This window comes from Falco biarmicus, chromosome 1, assembly GCF_023638135.1.
Source record: "Falco biarmicus isolate bFalBia1 chromosome 1, bFalBia1.pri, whole genome shotgun sequence".
Classification (NCBI taxonomy): Eukaryota; Metazoa; Chordata; class Aves; order Falconiformes; family Falconidae; genus Falco; species Falco biarmicus.
The window spans coordinates 100,440,270-100,462,450 of record NC_079288.1 but is presented as its reverse complement, the minus strand read 5'-3'; the positions used below and the strand labels follow the sequence as shown (position 1 = coordinate 100,462,450).

General features: G+C 42.3%; 1 protein-coding gene across 1 annotated transcript; it reads left to right on the top strand.

Moving 5' to 3' along the window:
* The first annotated feature begins 4,347 nt into the window (after positions 1–4,347).
* Positions 4,348–20,784, top strand: UGDH (UDP-glucose 6-dehydrogenase). Its single transcript, XM_056352341.1, has 12 exons — positions 4,348–4,503; positions 5,188–5,356; positions 7,687–7,788; positions 9,166–9,366; positions 9,452–9,649; positions 10,128–10,275; positions 11,495–11,589; positions 14,455–14,585; positions 15,304–15,437; positions 16,599–16,690; positions 16,784–16,894; positions 19,539–20,784. The coding sequence occupies exons 2-12, from the start codon at positions 5,195–5,197 to the stop codon at positions 19,647–19,649; spliced, it is 1,485 nt and encodes a 494-aa protein (XP_056208316.1). The 5' UTR covers positions 4,348–4,503; positions 5,188–5,194; the 3' UTR covers positions 19,650–20,784.
* Positions 20,785–22,181: the final 1,397 nt, after the last annotated feature.

The following is a 22,181-nucleotide window of genomic DNA, read 5'->3' as shown; positions in this document are numbered from 1 at the left end:
CATTATTTCTCCCTTGCATAAATGGAAGAGCTTGTACAGTGGAGGTGAAGAGTGCCCCCTCCACCCACCTTTAGCATTTAGATTGCACTTCACTTGGTGGTTTCTGGAAAAGTAGAGATGTGGCCTCAAGCCCACTCCCCTATTTTCCACACAGAGAGGATCCAGTCTCACGCTGGTACATGCTCTAGCCATTGAGCCATTATATTAGAAAAACATTACCACATTTCTTGGCCAAGCTTTTTGAATGAAGGAGTCTTAAATCTTTGGACTGCATGCCACTTGATCCTGCTGGTGTTACCCTTCACCTGAGCACATGTTAAAGGTCAGGTCTATGAGAGCATATAGCAAAGGGACTGCTCATTTTCAGGATCAGGTCAAGTTTAGATATGAGGCAGGCAACTGAACTACTCAGGCTGGATTCCACTGAGTCAGAACATGTACCTTTAGGTACCTAAGGAAATATATTGTAAAAACTTGAGTATCTTTGGATTTTATACACCTTTTGGAGTCCATCCCCTAGGACTAGGTTATTGACTAGATTATAAATTCTGTCATATGTGTATCTGTAGCCTAACATTTACAAATATATCTAAAAATGCCTATTCTCAAGCAGATGTGTATGAATTATGGTAACCACCTTTCCTGGACATGGATACTTCCATAAATTACAGCTCAAGTTGCTTAATACCAGGGTCTGAAAACACGGTCTCCTAGCAGGATGTGTGAGCAGTGCTCTCAGAAATATACATCACTTACAGTTAAATTATTATGCAAATGACAATCTTTAAAATGTAAAATCCTGGATGAATGGAACAGACTCATCAGTCCTACCAGCCGCTCTCTCAATTTTAATTCCAAAATAACACACACAGTAGGAATTTACCTGAAAAAAAATGAACATTGAAATGAACCCTATATGGAGACTTCTGACTCGGTCTGCAGTGCACAAAACTTAGGTTGGAGAGTGGCAATCCTTCGTTGATGCTGCTGTTTAACTGAACGGATGCCCTGCTAAGACACCTTTCAGCAACAAGTTAAGGGGGTATTTTAGTTAAAATCTTGCATAATATACATACTAAGCTCATAAATTATAAACTAAAGTGGACTACTATGAGCATGTCTTTTGACATCCATAGGGTTTGCATTATTTATTTTTTGCACCAGAAAATACCTTTTAGAAAAACTTTCCAGAGAGGGGCCATCTCTGAATCATTATGGTTACTCATCTTCACTATTAGAAAACAACTTTCCTGAATCTGAATTTGTGAAGCTTTAATTTTTATACATTACATTTTGCTAGTTTGAAGGAAGGATTATTGATTTTCTGTTCATGCAAGAAATCAGCATTGCAAAACTTCATTTTACTCACATGATTTTTAGGCATTGCCTCCCAGGAAGGCATTCATAGCCCTGAGGCTGTTATGGAGCCAGGTACCGGCTACCCAGTATGCTGGAAGAAGGATTCATCTCATCTAGTCAACTGGCAATGCTAAAGAAATACATAAACCTGAAATCCCATTCCTTGTGCGTTACTGACCCTGCACTGCAAAAGGATTTGCAGCCTACACTGAACCTTCAACAAAATGGCACAGAACTCACACTTCCCTTTAAAAATGTGGCCAGCAGTGGACCAGCCTCATCTGCTTTGTAGCAGCCCAGGGTTGTGTTCCCCAAGCAGCGTGCTTCAGGAGGTTTGATGATATGCCCTGAAGCTTACCTAAGTTTTATTGCTTCTGTTCAGTGTTGTAAAAAATTCTATGTACTGGTAAACAATGGGTCTGCCTGAACAGAAAACCCAAGAAAACCCCGCTCAGTAATTCAGAATTTATTCTGTAATGACAGGGGAGATCCAGGCTCCCTGCCCTTTTCACTGCAGTCTTTCCCCTGCCAGCAGTGCCCTCACCACCAGGGTGTAGGCTATAGGGAAACAAAAGCAGCCCTCACCATCCTTTCTGGGAAAGTCGCGTCACTCTGCAAGAGGGGATTTGAGATCCATGTCCCAGGCAGGGGCTTTGACAGTGCAGTCTATCAATAAGGCCATTTATTAGGAGAAAAGAGACTGGGCTCCACTGCCTGCTCTAAGGGCTGTTAAGACATTTGAAACAACTCTCAAAACACTGACTACAATCCAGACCTTTCTCCTCCCACTAAAGAGCCGTGATTATCAGACCGGAAAAATACTCCCTTTCAAGCTCCCTGGCAAGCAAGCATAGTTGCAGGTAGAGAGTTAGATCCCCGTGTTTCTTTATAACTCTCCTGAGATAGGTATGCGTGAACCCCCTCCACGGAGGAAGGGTCTGAAGCTCCTGCCCTCATTCTCAGCAAACACAGTAACTAGGGGGTATTCACCAACTCTAATGCACGACTAACTGCCCATACATACAGCAAAAGCAAAGGGAACTCCGTCTCACAAAGGTGGCCTCCTGCACAGCGACCACCACTGCCTTTAGAAAATCTGCTCCTTGTTTGTCAGGCGTAACACTAAGGATATTTACCATAGCAACACCCCTGGGGGACCATGTAAAGGATCTGAAGTGGACTTGGCCTTGCCAAGGCAGCAGCAGCCACATACAGAGGACCCAGATAAAGTTCCTAGCAGTACGAATGTATGCATTTATGACTATTCTGAGACCTAGGGAGACAGACACGGGTTTTGAAGGTAATGGTGTAGGTAAGACTGACTCAGTAGCGAGAGCTCATTGAGCTTCTATTTGCTTTGCCTAGGCTTCCCTGGAAAAAATGATGTGTTCAAAATTGAGACATCTGTGCAAATTAGCAACGAGACAAGGCATTACTTGTTTTTACTTCAGGATAAACACTGTGAACCTTGCACCTTCGCCAGGCAGCTCTTTGGCTAACCACACTGGCTCTGCTAGGATTCTGCTCTGAGATTGCAAACCTCAGTAGGCTCTTTCAGTAGAAACACACATATTTTACAGTATCATTTCTAAAGGACCAGTGAGTTACAGTATGTACTCATTTAAATAGGCACAGATTCTTCTAGGGAAAGATCAGATCCTCCAGAGTAAAATAGTAACAGAGTAAAATATAAAACAGAAACAATGATTCCAATTTCTATCTACTTTAACATCTATGGATGAAAATTCTATGTAAGAACAAGACAATACTTTACCGGCATTGTTAACAAGGACATACATATGTATTAACCACCTAATTTGGCAACATTGAACACAGAAATTGTAATCTGTTAAAACATAGATGAGTGTGGTATTGTGGATGCAGGAAAAAAACCTCAGCTTCTAGGAGATGCAGTGTAAGTGAACTTGAATACACCAGAGGTGAAAAGATGGCAGATTTCTCACAGCCATTCTGCTCCCAAAGTCAGGTGAAGTATACTAATAACATCATGTTTATACGAAAAGCGAGAGAAGTATCCGAGAACTTTAATGCAACTAGGCAAGAGATCCCTGGGCAGTGCCCAGATCAGAAGGGCAAAGGAGTGCAAAGCTCGCATTTCCTTACTGTGGCAATGTTTGCACATGGACTTTAAACACCCTATTTTACTGTGATCTAGCCATGTTTCTATTTACTTATCTTTGTTGAGACTGCGCTTCCCTAAAGGAGAAAGGATGAACAATTGAGTTTTGTGTTCCACAGCAAGCACAGCTGAAGAACCAGAAATTACCCACATGCCTACTTGACCACCAAAATGAATTTATCCTATAAAAACACCCCGAGGCAGAGGAGGGGAACAGCTCAGCCAGGCACCGTGATCAACTCCCTTTCCCACCAGTGGACCCGACCTCCTGGGAGCCCAGGCCAGACACACGGAGCAGGCAGCGTTTGTGGTGGGGCCTGGGGGAGCGCTCGTTCCCCCTGCTCCCCACTGCTCCAGCATCTCCGGGGACACTTCCAGTGGCGCTCGGGGGGTGGGTGTGGGCCAGGTCGCAGCTTAGACACCTCTTCCAAAGAGGTACTGTCACCAGCCACCGCTCCGGCTGCCGTGACGCAAAACCACCCCAAAGTAACGCCGGGAACCAGCGTTACAACGCCCACACAGACATATGCGGAAAGGGGCCGCCGGGGGCACGGCGAGCGCCATAGGAGGCACCACTCTTCCCTCCCTGCGGGCCACTGCGGCAGGGCCCGCCCCGGCCCCGGCCCCGGCCCAGGCCCGGCCGCGGAGACCCCAGCCGGCCCCGGGGTCCCTGCGGCCCCGCTCCCGCCCAGGCTTGCGCGGCGGCGGCGGCGCCTGAGGTGTCTTGCGCCCATTCGCCGGCGGCGGGGCGGGGCGGGGCGGGGCGCGGCGGGGCGGGGCGGGCTCCGGCGGCGGCCCCGCCCCCGGGAAGGGAGGAGGCGGGGCTGGCCTGGCTCGGCGTCCGCGGGATGAAACGGCCGCCTCGGCCCCGCGGCGGCCCTTTAAATAGCCGCCGCCGCCGCCGCCCGGCTTGTAGCGGAGCGCCGGTCCGAGCTGGCTGAGCATCCTCGCGGCAGCCCTCCGGCTCGATCTGTGGCGGCGGGGCAGGACCGCGCCTGCCCGCAGTAAGTCTCCGGGCTGCGGCTTCGGTGTCGGCCGCTGGTTGCCTCGCCGCCTTCCCTGGCGGCTCCCTGGGGCGGCGGTGGCCTTTCCCGCCAGCTGCCGCCCCCCGGAGCGTGGGGCGGGGGGCCGGCCGGGGAGCCGCTCTCCGCCGCGGCTGGCGGGAGCCTTTCCACTGGGCTTCCGGGGATGGAGCCGGGGGGTGGGTCGGCGTCGGCCCCGGCCCGAGTCGCTTCGAGGGGAGCGCGGTCGGCCCCGGGCCCGCTCCCTCCACCGGGGAGGAGGCGGGAGCCGCGGCCTCCACGCTGACCGCGCCTTTCCCGGCCGAGGGGCTCCGGGGACAGGGCGGGGGCCGGCGCGGGTACCTCCCCCGGTACGCTGGTCGCTGCTCACGGCTGGGGCTGTCGCGGCATCGGCGGTTCCCCAGCCGAGGGGTGGCCGCAAGGGGACCGCGGAACGCGCTTCCTCAGCGGCGTGTGCGCGGCCCCCGGGAGCGGGACAGGCGGCGCGGCCTTCCCGGGGTGGGGGGAGATTGCTGCCGCTCCTTCCGAGATCGGCTGCAAGAAAATGTTCCTCCCTGTGCCAGCATAAGAAAACCTCAAATCATTAATTCTCTTCTATCACCTTGAGTCGCTGGCCAGTGTTTTTATTTGTAACTCCTCATCCTCCTTTCCTCACCCCCTTCCTAGGGCAATCATGTTTGAAATTAAGAAGATTTGCTGCATTGGTGCTGGTTATGTTGGCGGGCCAACCTGTAGTGTTATTGCCCAGATGTGCCCCAGTATCAAAGTTACTGTCGTGGATGTCAATGAGGCCAGAATAAATGCCTGGAATTCAGATACGCTCCCCATCTATGAGGTAAACTTGTCTCACTCTTGTCTCCTTTTCCAGCCAGAGTTGTTTGCTGCTCCCCGCCACATGGCATTTCCACATGGCCCACTTCTGAAGCTTGATAAGTGTAGCACAGTGATGTCCCTCAAAAAGAGTATTCTGGAACAGCTACTTACCACTACTGCTCATTAAACCAGATTATTAGGATAACTTCATATTCAAGGGCAGACAGGTATTCAGGGATTATATACAAAGGGCCTAGTAAGGAAGAATGTAACTGTTTATGTAGTGAATTGTCCTAAATCATGCTGACTTTCTTTTGGGACCCCATTTAATCACAGCGTAGTCATCTTACTCAGTTGTAGATATTATCTGCTGTGTTGCAGCACAATATGAAAGTGTGGCACTGAGCGATAAGCTTTATTCCCATTCTGGATACTGCCAAAATCCAGTCTGTGCTGCCTGTCTTAACCATGTTGTAAGCTGAGGACAGTAGTGTTCTTGATTCGCATGTACCATAAACTTCCAGTCTGGCCTGGGAAGACTAGGCCAGATAAAAATTATTTTTAAATGTCTCACTCGGTCACTCCTTCATCACAGAATGATTTCAATTTGAGGATGTTGTAAAGCAGTTTTCTATTTTGCTTGTCTTAGTGCTTACTATTTTTTACTTTTTTTTACCCTTTAAGAATAGGTCTGTCTTGTTCATTCTTTCGTGAGATAGTTTTTATAGGTTTGAATTCTTAAATGGGAGTGAAAACTTGTCTTCACTTGATTCCCACAGACAAGTATGTTGCCTGGTACTAAGTTTTTTTGGGTTTTTTGCTATGAGTCCTCTCAAATCCTGTCTATACTGTAACGCTAATGTATTTTTTTTCCTCTGAAAACCAAACCTATACTGTGACTCTCCAAGCAAAGATTAGTGGGCCTCCTTTGTCATACATATTAAAAGGAAAATGTGTATAATGCTCAGATTAGCAGGTGAGACATGAATAAAGATCATGAAAGTACTTTGTTTTCTATAAACACTTAGACTGGGCTGGTCTTGGCATGTTTTTTAAAAAAAACAAAACCAACAAACTCACAACATCTGTTTCCTGGAATGGTATCCTTTGCTTACAAAGAATGTACAAAAACTGCCAAGAATTAGTTCAGACAGTTGTAAAATCGAGTCGTTGCACAGTGAGGTTTTCTTGTAGTTTTTGTTCTGTTTTTTTGTTCCCAGTGTCAGAAATTGTCTAGTGGGCTGCTTTTCTATTTACATCCTAGTAAGACCATAGTTGGAACATATGATGGGTTGTAACTCATGTTGTTCTGCCTGTGCTGACCTTTGTTTTCCTTTTTAGTAGGTATTTAGTATAAAGCGAGACAGCAGACATGTCTTGCATAAGAAAGCTTCTGCTTTGTTTTGCTTTATCTCCCTCCAGTGAACCTTCTCCTTCCTGGCACTTGTATATCATGTGTCATAAGTGTCGCCCAGGCTGGAGATTTGATCACCAGGTTACATGTGTAACTTTATTTTTCAAACAAAATGTAAAGGCTTCTTTTATCTGACAACTATATCTTGGTTAATAATTTTGCAAACCCTTCTAATACAGAAGATTGCTCATATGTGCACATGAGCTCCTGTTCCTTTTGTCTGAGTGGAGGGAGGTGTTAAGGGGAGGGAAATTATTACAGCACAGTATGTGTGTCTGGAAAGACTGTCATCAAATCGTGCCTGTGATTCTTCCACACTGCGGGTATAGTGCCATGGTAAACTTAATCTGGTGCAAAGATGAATGGTTGCCAAAAGGAGTGGTCTTATCTCCTGTGTCTCCACTGCCTTTCTTTCACTGTATCTGGGCTTGCTAATTTGGTGGAGGATTTCTTTGTGGGTTTTTTTTGTGCTGAATCAGTTTTAGATGTTGGGAATCGTGGAATGTGTAGCTGAGGGAAAAGGAGAGTTGGCACCACCTCTTTTGTTTGCAGCCTAGTATGCAAGACTTAACTTCTTGAATCTACTTAACACAGCTTTACAGGTATTTCTTTAATTGTTGCTCATGGTAATAGAATTGAGCATAGGAATAGCTGGAGCCTAAAATTTGGTGTGCAAATAACAATTCAGTGTGGCTGAAAGCTTCAAGACGGTGTTTTGAATAAGAAAGGGCTCTATTTTTCACTATGTAAAATCTGCAGAATCTGTATTTCACATCTGGCAGACTGAAAAAGTGCCAGACTGAGGTGGTGGTGGAGGGAGGGGAAGTCTTTTTTTTTTTTTTTTTTTTAATCTGAAATGATGTGCTGTTTGTTTGGGCATGCAGTTCACTGTTATTCTAACTGCATTAACCTTAACTGCTTTTTTGGGTTTTTTTCAGCCGGGGTTAAAAGAAGTGGTAGAATCCTGTCGAGGAAGAAACCTCTTCTTTTCCACCAGTATTGATGATGCCATTAGAGAAGCTGATCTTGTATTTATTTCTGTAAGTTTAGGGGGACAAGGTGATTGTGTATGTGTATTTGTCTTTTTTTTTTTCTCTTTATAATCAAATCATTATGTTCCTCTTATGTTAGGAAGAGGTCTTTGTGTTGTCATATAGATTCAGTTAAGCAGTGTCATGTCACTCAGTTTTCTCCTTGCATTTGTGTACTGTGGAAAGTGTTGAGTAAGCTTTTTATTTTATTTTTATCTGTTTCTTATAGCCAGTAGAATAGCTGACAAATGAGCAGGCTCTAAGTAAAAATGACAATGTTGATATTTAGCTTGGTTAGATGTATGTGGTCTTGGAGTAGAATGTAGTGCAGATCTGTCATTGCAGTGTACTATTGAAATCTATGGGACTTCAATAATATTAGTATGGTTCCTAGATATAAGGATACAAAATCATATACTGATTGAGTTACAAAGATAACTTATTTCTAGAAGTTTTTTAAAAACATGTATTAATGACAGAGAGGATAGTTTTAATATTTTATAGCTTTAATATTTCTAAGCAGTTGTCACCACTAGGAAGACTATCCAGTCAAACATACAGTGTGACCTTTTGTATTCTAGAAGGTTGTTTGTAATGTGCAATCCAAAAGAAATAACTGCTATTCATCTTGGTAGGCCACAGTTGAGGGTTTTCTGGTAAAGTCCTCTTTTTTGAGACCCCTTCTTTTTTAGGGCACGTCAGTACAGAGCTCTCTTTCTGATAGTATTTTTGTCCATTCATTAAGTCTGAAACAAATGCTACTTGGCTGGATGGCTGCCACTAATACAGCCCATATATAGCTACCTGTCCTTGGCTTAAACCATGCTGTTGTGGCAACAACATGTAAAACACTTCTTCTTTCAGTTTGTAATGAAAAGAACCCTCCGTCTTAATCTAAATGTCGTGTTTTCCCTCATGTTGCTTTGTCTGTGTACTTCAGTATAGCAATTTCAGCAGTTCTACACTTAGGTTTCACTGCAAAGTGGGTTTAAAGTACAACTGCCTCGCTAGCTGTAAGATTCTCGTGAATTTTTGCACTTCTAATATGGGACAGGAAACAAAAGGTGGCTGGCTATAATCATGAAGAAATTACTGGGGTTTTCAGAACAAGGACTGAGTTTCGCCACAGCCTGCAGAGCTGCTATGAATTGTTCTTGTTTAAATTCTATTTGAATAGAGGCCAAGGAGCTTTCTTTAGAAGACAAAAATGGGTAATTGAGAAAGCTAGTAGCTGTTCATCTGATATGGTAACTAGAATAATTCTGTGGTAGAAGCAAGCTGGAATCTGGGATGGAAAAATCTGTCATTCTTAACAATTTCACGTTGTCAGTACCTCTTGTTAAGATACCTGCAACATTTCTTCCCCCTTTGTGTATTTGTAACTAGGTTAACACTCCCACAAAGACCTATGGGATGGGAAAAGGCCGAGCAGCTGATCTGAAATACATTGAAGCTTGTGCAAGAAGGATTGTACAAAATTCAAATGGTTATAAGATTGTCACTGAGAAAAGCACAGTTCCAGTACGTGCTGCAGAGAGCATTCGTCGAATATTTGATGCTAATACGAAGCCTGACTTGGATTTACAGGTAAGTGTAATCTTGAGTTGTGTACTTAAAAGGCTGCTGTTTCCTTTTTGGCTTTTATCTGCTATTCTTTTTTCTGTGCCTGTAGGTGCTGTCTAACCCAGAGTTCCTTGCAGAAGGAACAGCCATCAAGGACCTCAAGAACCCAGACAGAGTGCTTATTGGTGGAGATGATTCTCCAGAGGGACAGAAAGCTGTCCGTGCTCTTTGTGCTGTTTATGAGCATTGGGTGCCCAAAGAAAAAATCCTCACAACCAATACGTGGTCATCAGAACTTTCTAAACTGGTTAGTGTTACTCATCACTGTTTTCTGCAATGAGCAAAGGGTGTGACACAAAGCTCAGAAGCAGTTCACTGGTACTGAGTAGAGCAGCTAGGAAAGACAAATGCGGCCGGGTGTACACAATATGTATGTCAAAGGATACTCATGTTTTCCAATTATCTCAGCTGCGCTAATAGATGACACCAACTTTTCATGAAATTTTTTTCTCACTTTTGTTGCTGTCTTATTACTAAATCTACAGTGCTCCAGAAGCTGGTTGCCATCATAAAATGGTTCAAATTCTGCATTTGTTAAGCATTACATTATTTTGCTTAGATTCCATTAACTGGCATTTATGTATTAAACTGGTTATGTTACCATTTTGTATCGCAAGAGTTGCATAGATACTTCTGGAAGGATTACTTTAGTAACTTCCTTTGGTCTGTCAGCATCTTGGTTTCTGGAAAAATCAAGTTCCCTTTACTATGTTTTTTATTTACAGGCAGCTAATGCTTTCCTTGCCCAAAGAATCAGCAGCATTAACTCAATCAGTGCACTGTGTGAAGCTACAGGAGCAGATGTTGAAGAAGTAGCAAGAGCTATTGGAACAGACCAAAGAATTGGAAATAAGTTTCTCAAAGCCAGCGTTGGTAAATGGAAAATCCTGGGGTGTTTTTTTTCCCTTCTGGGCTTCTGTTTAGTAGTGCAATAGGTCTACTAGCAGTGCTTTGAAGTAGGTGATCTGATACTCTAAAATCTTCTACAGTGTAAGTGTGTGAAAATATTGCTGTAGAGTACTAGCATAAATCAGTTTTTGTGGTAAAACATTGTGACTGATGTTGCTCTAGACCCTGGCAGTCTGAAACCTGAGAGTTCAGGCTGCATGGTTTATCCTGTGTGGGACACAGGAAAGAAAAGCTGCAACTTTATTTTTCTGAAGCATCACTAATGATAGTGCTCTCCAAGATATCTTCCCAGTTGGAACTGCTGCAATTTTGTTTAGGAGTTGCTGCCAGTGGCCTGAGGAAGGAGGTTCTTCTAGGTCAGAATGCTTGATGGCAGCTTGTGTTTTGTAGGATGAATTCAGTTGGCTTAGATTTATTAGAGTAAGAGTTGATGAAGTGGTGATCAGTGCCACAAACCTTCAGACTTACAGAACAAGACTAAAGCCTATCTGTATGGTCACAGACTTCATGCTAGAAAGAGTGACTTTAAAGTAACCTTACTAAATATAACCTCTCCTAGAGACTATGCAAGAATGAAAAGTAGATGGCAAATACATTAACAAAATCCCCATTAGGTGGTTATAATTCCTTCTACAGTGTGTTGCTTCTGGAACTCTACTGAGCAAAGTTCTAGGGGGCAAGGATCCTTCTACTAATTGTTTCAGTTCTCCCTTAGTCAGCTGTGGTGAGCTTTGACTCTTGGCAATGATCAAATACTCACTTGGGGGTGGGGGAGGAAAGAACACGATCTTAACATGCTTGTTCTGAGAAATACTAATTTATATCTGTAGGTAGGGGGAGAGCAAACCCAGAAGCTTCTCCACCCACTTCTAAAAAAAAAAAAAAAGGGAAACATACTATAAGATAGCTCTAAGACTGGATTAAAACTTCCATTTACTTCAGTGGGACCTGAGGCAGATTTTAAGGCTTCTGTAACTGATAAAGTAGGTAGGCCCAGGAGTTGAATTTTTGAGAGGGTCTTAATATTTTAATTTGCTAGCAGTAAAAGACTAGGAAACGTAATACTTGACATGTAGTATTACATGACAATGACATGTCAATGACTGCAAAAAACTACTTGATTCCAAAGAGTGAGTTAGAATAGTACCTTAGTCACCTATAAAATAACCATTTTGTCTTCCAGGGTTTGGAGGTAGCTGTTTTCAGAAGGATGTCTTGAATTTAGTGTACCTCTGTGAGGCACTGAACTTACCCGAAGTAGCCCGCTACTGGCAACAGGTAAAAGTTCTTCACTAATTTTTTTTTGAGGGGGTGACATTTCTTCAGCATTGAGCTTTTGAGCATTGTCCACCTAATCTGTGTTTCAGCTTTAAAGAGCAGATACCTTAACCTTGATCATATTTACATTTTAGGGCCCTCAGCCTAACTCCGACTCTTGATACTTGTGGGTGCTTAGGCTTTTTTGGGGGTGAATTAAATTGCCTGGATCAAATGGATTGGGAAGTTGTCTAGAAGTAGCAGTAGAAAATGAAGCGCAAGCATGTCTATACTCATATCTTCCTCTTGCACTTGGTTATCTCTGTCCACTTTGAATTCAAAGCTTATGATCTTTTCCTCTACTTCTACAGTTCCTTTTCTGAAAGAACTCGCAGAACTTGCTGTTCTTTTAAAAAAACATGGTTATTGCTTTTCCCTGGCTAATGTTAGGAATGATTGGGAAGAGGTGGATGCTCTCAGGCCTAGAACCAACACAGCGATACCAGAATGCTTGGTCTGTACTTGCAATTCTTTCACTATTAATCAGTGAAAGCATCTCACCCCTCTTCCCAGTCCTGACTGAGGAAGCAGCTTTGACATGGGCAGTATGGTCAAAAGAACAGCATTGGCTGCTTGTTCTGATTTAGGCTGTGGTGGTCAAGTACAAGGCTGCCTAGCGGATGCCTCCAGAACACCAAGCACATGACCTGCCTGCCTTATTGGCAGCTTTCTTTTTCTTTTTTTAAATCTTCCTTTTGGCTAGCCTTTTTTTGCCTTGTTTTCCTCCATCCCAGTCTGCTGCCAAATAAACAACCTGCCCATAATTATTTTTCCATCATTGGTCAGTTGTGCCACATCAACACTGAAGTCTGAGTGTTATCTGTGACTTCTGTGAGCCTCTTGCATTAACTGTGATGTCCAGTGGGTTTCTACATAGTGTTCATAGTTTAAGCTCCAACCAGGTGCTGGTCAGCAGCCTAGTTAGTCGCTTGCAACAATAACTCTCACATTAATTGCTTGGGACAAGGAAGACAAGGGTCTTATGCTGTCTGCCTCTGAAGAGGTTCAGACTGACATCTTCCTTAAAAATGTACTTCATTGGGATAGTCTAGTCCGTGGTGGAAAGGCTTGCAGTCCTATCAGTGAAAAGATTAACACTGCATGCACCTTGTGCAAGCATCCCAGAGAGGTTTGGTTCAGTGTAGGACTTGAATGCGATTGGCGCAGTAGGAAAGAGGAGCCCTAGGTTCCTATACTTGCTTCAATAACTACTGCTTTTACTTAGAATAAGATGTAAGCAGACAACAGACAATCCCTGGAGCAGCAGGAGCTGTGGGAACTAACCATGTTACCTTGCTGATAATCTGATGAGTAAGGAAGAATTAATAGTGTCTTGAAAGAGACACATTGGTTTGGCTGTGTCCTTTGAGATCACAAGGGTCCTTCTCAAAATGCAACCTACTTGGTATCTTGGCAACCCAAAGGCATACAAACACTTAATGGTTACTCTGTGTGGAGGTGTGTTTTAATTTAACAAAAGCTTAAAAGTTGTATTGTAAACTAGTTTGTTTACATTAAAAGTGTTTTTAATGCTTTTATACTCTTTAAACTTGAGTATGAGAGTAATTCTTTGCGGTGTTTCTATATGGCTTATTAAGCTGTGGACAAATCAGATGGTAAGAACAGCTGCTGCAGAGTTGGGGTGAAATGCTGTGCTTATGTAGTACAACCCTTACTTGCACCTTCTGCTTCCTCAGAGCACTGTCATCTTGCAGAGGTCTGTCTGCCTCAGCCCACGCCGGTCAAGTCATGTAATACACACACGTGCACCTGCATAAGCAACTGTGGGAACCCCTGAGCACTGCACTGTCAGCAGCTCAGGTCAGATGTCAGCATCGTGTGCGCATGGGAGACCTCAGACTGTTCTGAGGACAGAATGCAAGTTCTGGAGGATATGAGGATCAGAGCAGCCCCAGAACCCCAACTGTTAGTCTCTCTGGCCTTTAGACAGGACAGGGCCTCTAATACTGAAATCTTCATTCCTTGAAGTGCACCTGCAGGAAGAAATGTGTCCCTCTTACCCTGTCAGCTGTTTCTTTTTTCCCCCGTCACCACCCTACTGAATTGCATAAATCTCACTGCTTTTATTTCTTTTCCTCAAAGTAATCTGGTTTGCCAGTATCTTTCTACTGTGTAGTTATATAGTTATACCTTTTGTTTAATAGGCTGATGCTGTTAACTCCTGATTTGCGTTGAAAGCCTCAAAACAGAGGGAAGTGTAGTTCTTCCCAGTGCATGCCATACCTTTCCTATTCTGCTAGTGATCCAGTGCTCTCTCTGTGTTAAGGGCTGGAGATCAAAGTATGAAGCAGGATGAAGGGAAGTACAGGAACAATCAGTGAGTGAACTCACTTTCATGTCATAACAAAAGTGAGGTACTTAAATCTGGCTTAACCACACTAATTTTGTGTACTGAAATCAGTGTGGATTAAAAAGGCTAAACATGTTCTCACAGTTGTTATACATGGAATGTAAGGAAGTGTAGGTCTGGTGACATCAAGTACTCCACACTGAAATTGCTTTCCATGTTTCTGCCTAGAATACAGTAAGTTATAGAATTAAAATAGAAAGCAATCTGAAAAAATCCTAGCCTTCAAACTGTATAACGTATGATAGTATGTGTGTAGATGCATCTACGGTCATTGATTAAAATAGGATTTGTCTCAGAATTTGCTAGATTGACTAAATTTATCTTTGGATTATTTACAATACTGAGTAAAAATACTGAACTTTCTCTTCTAAGCCTCTGTTAAACGATTGTTAATAGAATCTATGTGTAGCTTAAAATGGCTCCCTTCTGTACCATCATGTTTTACATAATTCCAGGTAATAGACATGAATGATTACCAGAGAAGAAGATTTGCTTCCCGCATTATTGACAGTTTGTTCAATACTGTCACTGATAAGAAGATTGCTATTTTAGGGTTTGCATTCAAAAAGGATACTGGGGACACAAGGTAAGAAAGTGAGTTCAGTTCACTAACATGGATTCCCTATGCTTGTCATTGGCTATGCAGCTGAAGCCCCCAGCTGAATTGCATTAATAAGGGTCCCATATCTGATCTATGCTTAACCGTTAGTGACTGAATTGGTTTGTAATAAGTATTGATCTTTCTTAAATGGGTGGGACAATTGATTTTTGACCTCCACAACACACCTGAATAATCCAGAAGCTAAAGCAGTTAACTCTAGTCCTTATTAACTTGCATAAGTGAAGAGATTTTGACAGAGTCCTTCTCTTCTGTGGAGAATGTAATGCAAACATTTTTGCAACTGGTTCTAAATTGCTGTGTGAAGGCCAAGTTTTAGTTTTGCTTCCCCAAGGTGGTAAATCCTGGTTTCCTGTAAAGCTCAAACTTGGTAGAACTCTCCAACTGCAGTTTGTAGGGAATACTTATAAGCTTGATGCCTTGTTAATTATAGTCAATAGGAGACCTGGGGCTTAGTATCTCTTTTGCATGATTCAGCAAGAGAGCTGTAAACTTAATTTTTTTTTTTAATTACTCTCCTTGGTGTCCCTCAAGATTTTCAAGTTTGCTGGCATGGATTACCACTAAGATGTTTAATGTAAAACTGGTATAAAGGCTTTGACATTGCATGTCTATAGACACTTGAAGACTTTTGCTGCTTAGAATATGCCACCTGGTTTGTTAACTGATTGATTCACTTCCTTAGAGAGTCATCCAGTATCTACATTAGCAAGTATTTAATGGATGAAGGAGCAAAGCTCCACATCTATGATCCTAAAGTACCTAAGGAACAGATCGTCCTGGATCTCTCACATCCAGGTGTCTCAGAAGATAACCAAGGTAAGAATGCTCATTTAAAACTTATTTCGCCGCTTCCCTCTCCAGCCTCTTCTCAAAATACACAAGGTCTGTTTAGACACTATAAGCTCATTTTCACATTTTCACCATGGCAATGATGTGCTGCTGTCGGTTACGCTTATTGGAAGATTTCCATAGCCCAGAGGATTACTGTAACTCTTCCCACTTTCCCTATAGCATTTTATAGATAAATGCTAATTCTGTACTCTTGTATATTTTTCTTTTGATAAACATTAATTTGAATACATGCAAAGAATTTTCCCTCTGCATAATTAAAAGAAAGAGAAAGAAGCATGTCCAGAATTAGGAAAGACTAGTGTTTGCTGTTCTGTCAGCTCCTCTGTCTTGAGTCCTGTCTTCCTTAGTTCTTGCTTGCGTATCTAAAGTAGAAATAAGTAATTCTGGAATTCACTATAGAGTATTCTCTCTTCCCCCATATCACTTCTAAATTCATTTGTTCCTTTAAATTCAAGAAGACTTTTAAGTAGTCATCTATGACTAAAATTTCTTGGAGAGGCAGGGGGTATTTGGGATTTCTGTTTTCTTTCCTTATTGGGGAAGCGGAAAATGGGGATGAGGGAGGAAGTGTAGATCAGGCTTCCAGAGGTATAGACAATGGAGAAAGATGAGCTGTGATGAAGAAGAGTAAAGGCTATGCATTATTTGACATGCCCTTGAATTAGAGGGGATGGGGAGGGTTGCCTCTAGGCAGCTGTTGGGGCAGTCAGAGGGTGAACATAGTCCCTAGTGAGCCATGTGTGTAGTCTTAGGTGATCTATAGTGATCTGAGTGTTAAATTGGAACTGTGATGTGCTGCTGTTGCACAGGCAATGACCTTTGAGCATTGGCATTTGAACATTCCATAGTAGCTTCTATTTCTAGAGATGCTGTTGACCATTAAAATAAAATTTGAATGCTTAACTTCAAACATTTAAGCGCTCTGACTATCCAAATGCCAGGTACAAGCTGCTTTTAAATAAGTGAAATCAAAGTGACAAATGGCTTGATAGAATGCATCTCTAGCCAAGTGACTTGAAATTCCTTGTTTGTGTAGGGCAAAGAAGGAGACTAATTTTCCAGGACTGCACCAGATTGATGCTAAAGATGTGTGTGGAATAAAACTTTATTTTCCTTCTGTTGCAGTGTCTCGGTTGGTCACTATCAGTAAAGATCCCTACGAAGCCTGTGATGGAGCTCATGCCCTTGTAATTTGCACGGAATGGGACATGTTTAAGGTAGATGTGATCTTTAATTTAAATTAAAGAAAAAGAGGGAGTGTTGTGTTAATGTTACTTACTTATTCTATCTGCTTTAATTGCCCTCTACAGGAGTTAGATTATGAACGCATTCATAAGAAGATGCTGAAGCCTGCATTTATCTTTGATGGTAGGAGAGTTCTAGATGATCTTCACAATGAGCTACAAGTCATTGGCTTCCAGGTAATCAGCTGGGTGGTGCTGCTGCTTATGTTTCTTTTCTTCTGCTCTGTTCCTTCTTGCTTTCTCTCCCTCTGCAATGACCAAGTACCAAGGGAAAAAAACCTTTTCAGGTGAGGATTTAAATCTAAACACATCTGTACTTAAGTCTCTTCACTTGTGCTGTCTTCCTCCATGATTTTACTATTTTCAGACTGATGCTTTGTTAAATTCCAGGCTACATGAGACTATGCCATGACTATGCCATCAACATTCAGCAGTCTAAGCATACCTTGGAATCAGAATTTTTAGGTTTAGGTTGGAAAAGACCTTTAAGAAAATCAGAGTCCAACTGTAAACCTAACATCCGAATGCCACTCTGCCCTTCTTTGGACTGGGGAAATCATGCAGAATAATGAGATGTAAAAACCTGCTAAACTGCAATAGTGTCATCCATTCTAGGTAATCAGCAGGGTATTTCATTCCAAAACTAGCCCCTTTCGCAGCTTCCTCAAGTCCTGCAGTCTTTGCTGCTACCAACCAGCAGAAGGACTGAGCTTAGCATTTGGTTTACATTATAGCTTGTGCCACAGCCCCTACCTGAAAACTTATTTTACCACCACCAAAGAAAAAGCAGCATTTAAAATTGACAGTAACGGGACTTAAAGCCAGACGAGGTGTAATGCGGGTAACAAATGTTTTATCAGCCAGTGAGATCCTCTACTTAGACTTAATATTAAGAGTAATTTGGACTTTTCTCCCTGAGATCTGCACAACAAGGCTGGCTGACATTGGTGATGAAAACATGGTACACAAAGATGTATCTGAAGATAAGTCTGTGAAATGCTGAAGTCTTACATGGGAAGCTGGAGGAGATGATTGATTAGTCCTTTATGATTGATTAACGTCAGCCAGAAAATCAAAACAATGATGTTTGCTTACACCAAAGAGGACCCTGAAGCAAATGCTTAACTTAAGCATTTTGCTAAGCTAATAGCAAATTATGTATCGGATCATAATCTATGTGAAACTTCTCCTAGGGACTTCGGAAGTCTGTGGCTTAAAGACTTTCTGAATCAGAGACTGTGTCTTTGCATTTCATAGCTCTTGGGTGACTTTCCTTCTGTGAAATTCTAGTTGAATTTTTAACCAGTTTGTGAGTTTGCCGTCCAGGTTTATTACCCAGATTTTTCATCCAGGATATTGTTACGAAGGCATTAAATAATTGACCTGTATTCTTTGTATAAAACAATAAAAAGGATTTTGTCTTGCAAAGACAACCCCAAAATTTAATTTTTTTTAGGGTCCCAGTCTTTTTAACTGCCCTTGTTGCAATTCCATTATATACAATCCAAATCTATGAATTTGATCTGTTACAATTTTTTTCAACCTGAAGTTCAGAACTTTAAACACCTACAATTTCAATTATAAGCTGTTTGCACAGTGGAAGCTTAATTCAGGAAATGGGAATGTGAAGCTCTGTAATTCTAGGTAAAGCAATATCTGATCTGAGGAAAAAATCTGCTCGGGTCTTAAGTGGAGAAAGCAGAGTAAGCCTTGATTGAAGGGCTTGAAGCACTCTAGCACAGACAGAATTTGACTAATACTACAATCACAAAATCCCTGAATAATCTGACAGAAGCATCTCAGCCAGACACAATCAGAACAAAATCTACCACCCAGATCAGATGCATGTTTCAGTTGTGTTTCATTCTACGTACTCCTGAGTACTGTGGTTACTTGCATAATGGATATAGGGTTTCTCTCTTGATGTTTTCTTCCCCTACGTGAACTACAGTTACCTACAGTGTTCATGAACAGGCTTGTATAATGCATTTAACCAGTCAATTGAAGCTGTTATGGGCAAATATGGTACATACAGCCTGCATGACTGAATAACTCTCCAGAGTTAACTCGGTGGTCTGTGTAGAATGTACTGATCAAACTTAAGTTAAACTTGAAATAGTTGAAGTATTTTGTCTTTTGGTGCTTTGCCTCTGACCTGCACTACTTGCTCAAGAAGAAAGCTACAGCTCTTCTTGTTTACTGGGTGTCTGAACTGTTCTGCTGTTGCTGTTCTTCTACAAGCTCTGTCCTTTGTGATTTAAATTAGCCTGATACAGAAATTAGGGGAACCTGTCTTGCCCTCTGAGTTTTGCAGTACCTGGCTTGTGTGTGTTGACTTTGTTACATGCTCTCCCTTACAGAGAGCTGGCTGCCTTTAGCCCTTCAAAGTTGTGTTGCTTCTAAAACAACATGCTACATGATGGAGGGGGAAAGCCTTCTGTCCTAACTTACTGGGTACGATTTTTTAGACAAAGGAGGCTGAGCCCACATTTTGTAAATACACAGAAACATTTTATGATATTTGTACTGATAGTCCTATGGAAGCTGAGGCACATGAATGCTCAAATGAGCAACATGCAGCTTTAGGCAAAGCAGGCACCTGTGAAAGGCTGGGGTTTTGTATTAAAAAAAAACAACCCAACACTCTTTGCAACTCCAATCCCAGGAACTGTCCCTGGGCACACTGTGCTTTGTGGCTGGTATTAATGTAGCATTTGTGAAATGTAGTTTTGGTCCTGGATTTAGTTTGTAGATTCCTCATAGGCTGACACAATTATGTTAGCTTGCCACACTCACTTGGTAAATGTGTCTTCTCTTTCAGATTGAAACAATTGGGAAGAAGGTGTCAGCCAAAAGAATTCCTTTTGCTTCTTCATGTGAAATTCCTAAGTTCAGCCTGCAGGACCCACCTGTCAAAAAGCCTAGAGTATAATGTTTAATAGGTACTGAAGGAATTCTGTGGACCTTCTTAGTGATAATAACTGTAAGCCTGTACTTTTTTAAGGAAAGATATTTTTCATAAACTAAACCAATTTTACACTAGAAACGGTACCTGGTACATTTGAATTCAGTCTATTTTCAAATCTCTATTTTTATAGCAATTTTTTTTTGTTACTAAAGATGGTGCAGACCTGTTTTTAATAATGAATCATGTTTTAAGTGGAAAAGTTACCTTCAAACTGCAGACTTCTGCTTCCAGAGATGTTCCTAAACTGCACTTTAAATGTTTCAAGTGATATGAAAGCAAAAGAAATAGAATATCTTTTTACTTTAGTCCAGTTATGGACAGTGATCAGGAACTTTGTTCTCATCAATTTTTCACTTTCTTTTGGGGTGATTCTTTGCCCAGTTAAATGCTTGCACTAACTGGCACTGAAGTAAAAAGATAAGTTCTAAGTGCATTTGGTAGGATTTGGGTTGAGGCCTGAAATAGAGCCGACTGTAACAATAATACCTCGATCCTGGTTGGGATCAGTTGGCACCGAAGCAGTCTAAACTGCATCTGGTGGGAGGCCAGATAGTTCTGCAGGCATCTATAGCTGCTAGTCCACTGTCATTAAGTGATAGACTTGATATCCACTGGCAGATCTTCACTTTTGATTCTTTAGTTTTCTTGCCTACATTCCATGTGCAGCCACGTAAATTATTGATCTAATCAGATTCCTGGGTCAAGTTTTTCCCTAAGTTACAGCAATACAACCCATCTTCAGCAGAGGAGCATTCTGCTTGTTTGAACACTAAATTTAAGCAGTATTACATTAATTTGGTGTCAGTCTAAGTAGAAAGCAAATACTGGCTTCAAAGCTACCTGATGGTTATCTTTTTCCTTCCTTTCTGCTCACATACTTAATCTGAAAGCAGCATCCTTAATGAATCTGCAAAAATTACTCTGCTGTTAAGAAATTAATAAAAATTCAGTCCCATAAGTTAGTCAGCTTGCTACCTCATTTAATTAGCAGGAATTAATACTTCCTATGTTATCTTGATACTTTTGCCTTTATTATTTTATTTCTATTTGGTTTTATTATTCTCAATTGGCCAGTACTATTAAAATCCTGGACGACAGAGTTTGTTTGGCTTGTTGCATCGGGCTGTAAAATGGAGGGGAGGACAGAGAAAGATGGACCATGAAGTTTTTGGACTAGAAGGCATATATGTATTAGCTGAATAATGTAGTGATGGGATGTTAGAGAATTATCTTGTAACTAGTCACATAGCTTCTGAACTTAATAGGTGTGCCTCCAAGTATGGTGTATCAGTAGTTCACCAAGACGACACTGATCATATGCTCTGTTCATGAGCGATCTTATAATTACTTACCCACAGAAACAGACACAATTTAAGCTTTAGGACAAACATTTGAAGATGTAAGGAACTTGGATAACAATTTGGGTAGACAATACAAGATGGTGTTATCTGACTGAAGTGGCTGTATTGTTGAACCAGATGCTTTCAGATTCTGCCTGTTAATGGCTTCCATGTAGGGACTTACTATGCAGCAGTCACTCAGCCCTTCGGGCAAACACGCCTCAGGCTTTTTGTCCTATCAAAAGATCTTCTGTGAGGAGCACTCAGTGAGTGGGAATTATGGGGGCTTCAAATCAAACTGTCATCTTCCATCATGCCATCTCTTCCAGTTCACTAGTGTTGCTTTCATACAACATGTGCAGAGCAGGGACAACACTGTGGTACAGTCGAGGTATTCATAAGTGTCGTAATCCAACTGATAGATCACCCTGTCTTTGCAGGTAGGCATCTTGACTGCCTCTGCCCCCATAGCACCTGTGAGGGCAGACTGGCCGTTTCTCCTTGGGGATTAGGAAGAGGGTACTGAGAAGTTGTGCTAAAAGGACGTCTTGTCCTGAACTGTGTTCAGGGTAGCACAGCACTGCTTCAGGGCATGCCTTAACAGGGAGGGTGAGTAGAGGCTTCATAAAATCGGGATGCTTTTCAGAAACATGCACACAGTTGTGACAGTGGTGCCTTTGTATGGGACCTGCCCTCATCAGTTTGAAGCAGATACATGAACCGTTAAACTGTGTGAAGTGTTGCTTCTGTTAGGAATGTGTGAGGCTGATCGGTGTTCCTGGTGCTGCTAGTCCCAAGCTGTCCCAAGGAGGTGAAGGAACTAAGTGCCATACCCCTGTTCCTATTCTGTTTCTCCTGCAGACTTGGTCAAAGCCTGGATAGTGACTTGTGGCTTAATCATGAGGATAAAGAGTGGGCAGGTTCCTTACGGTAGGATCAATCCAACTTCCCTTTCTTAGGAAAGGGGGAGCAGCAGATCCTTTCTGAAGAACAACAAGGGGTAAAACCAGTACTGGCATTTCCCTTGCTTTCTTGGAGAGTCTGTTTAGGTTTACTTAGTTTCTTGGTGGTTGCATTCTGTTATTGAGACACTGGGATTGTGGGATGCATCAAGTCTGAACATCTGGTGGAGCACGCCTTCAGGATACTGTAATAC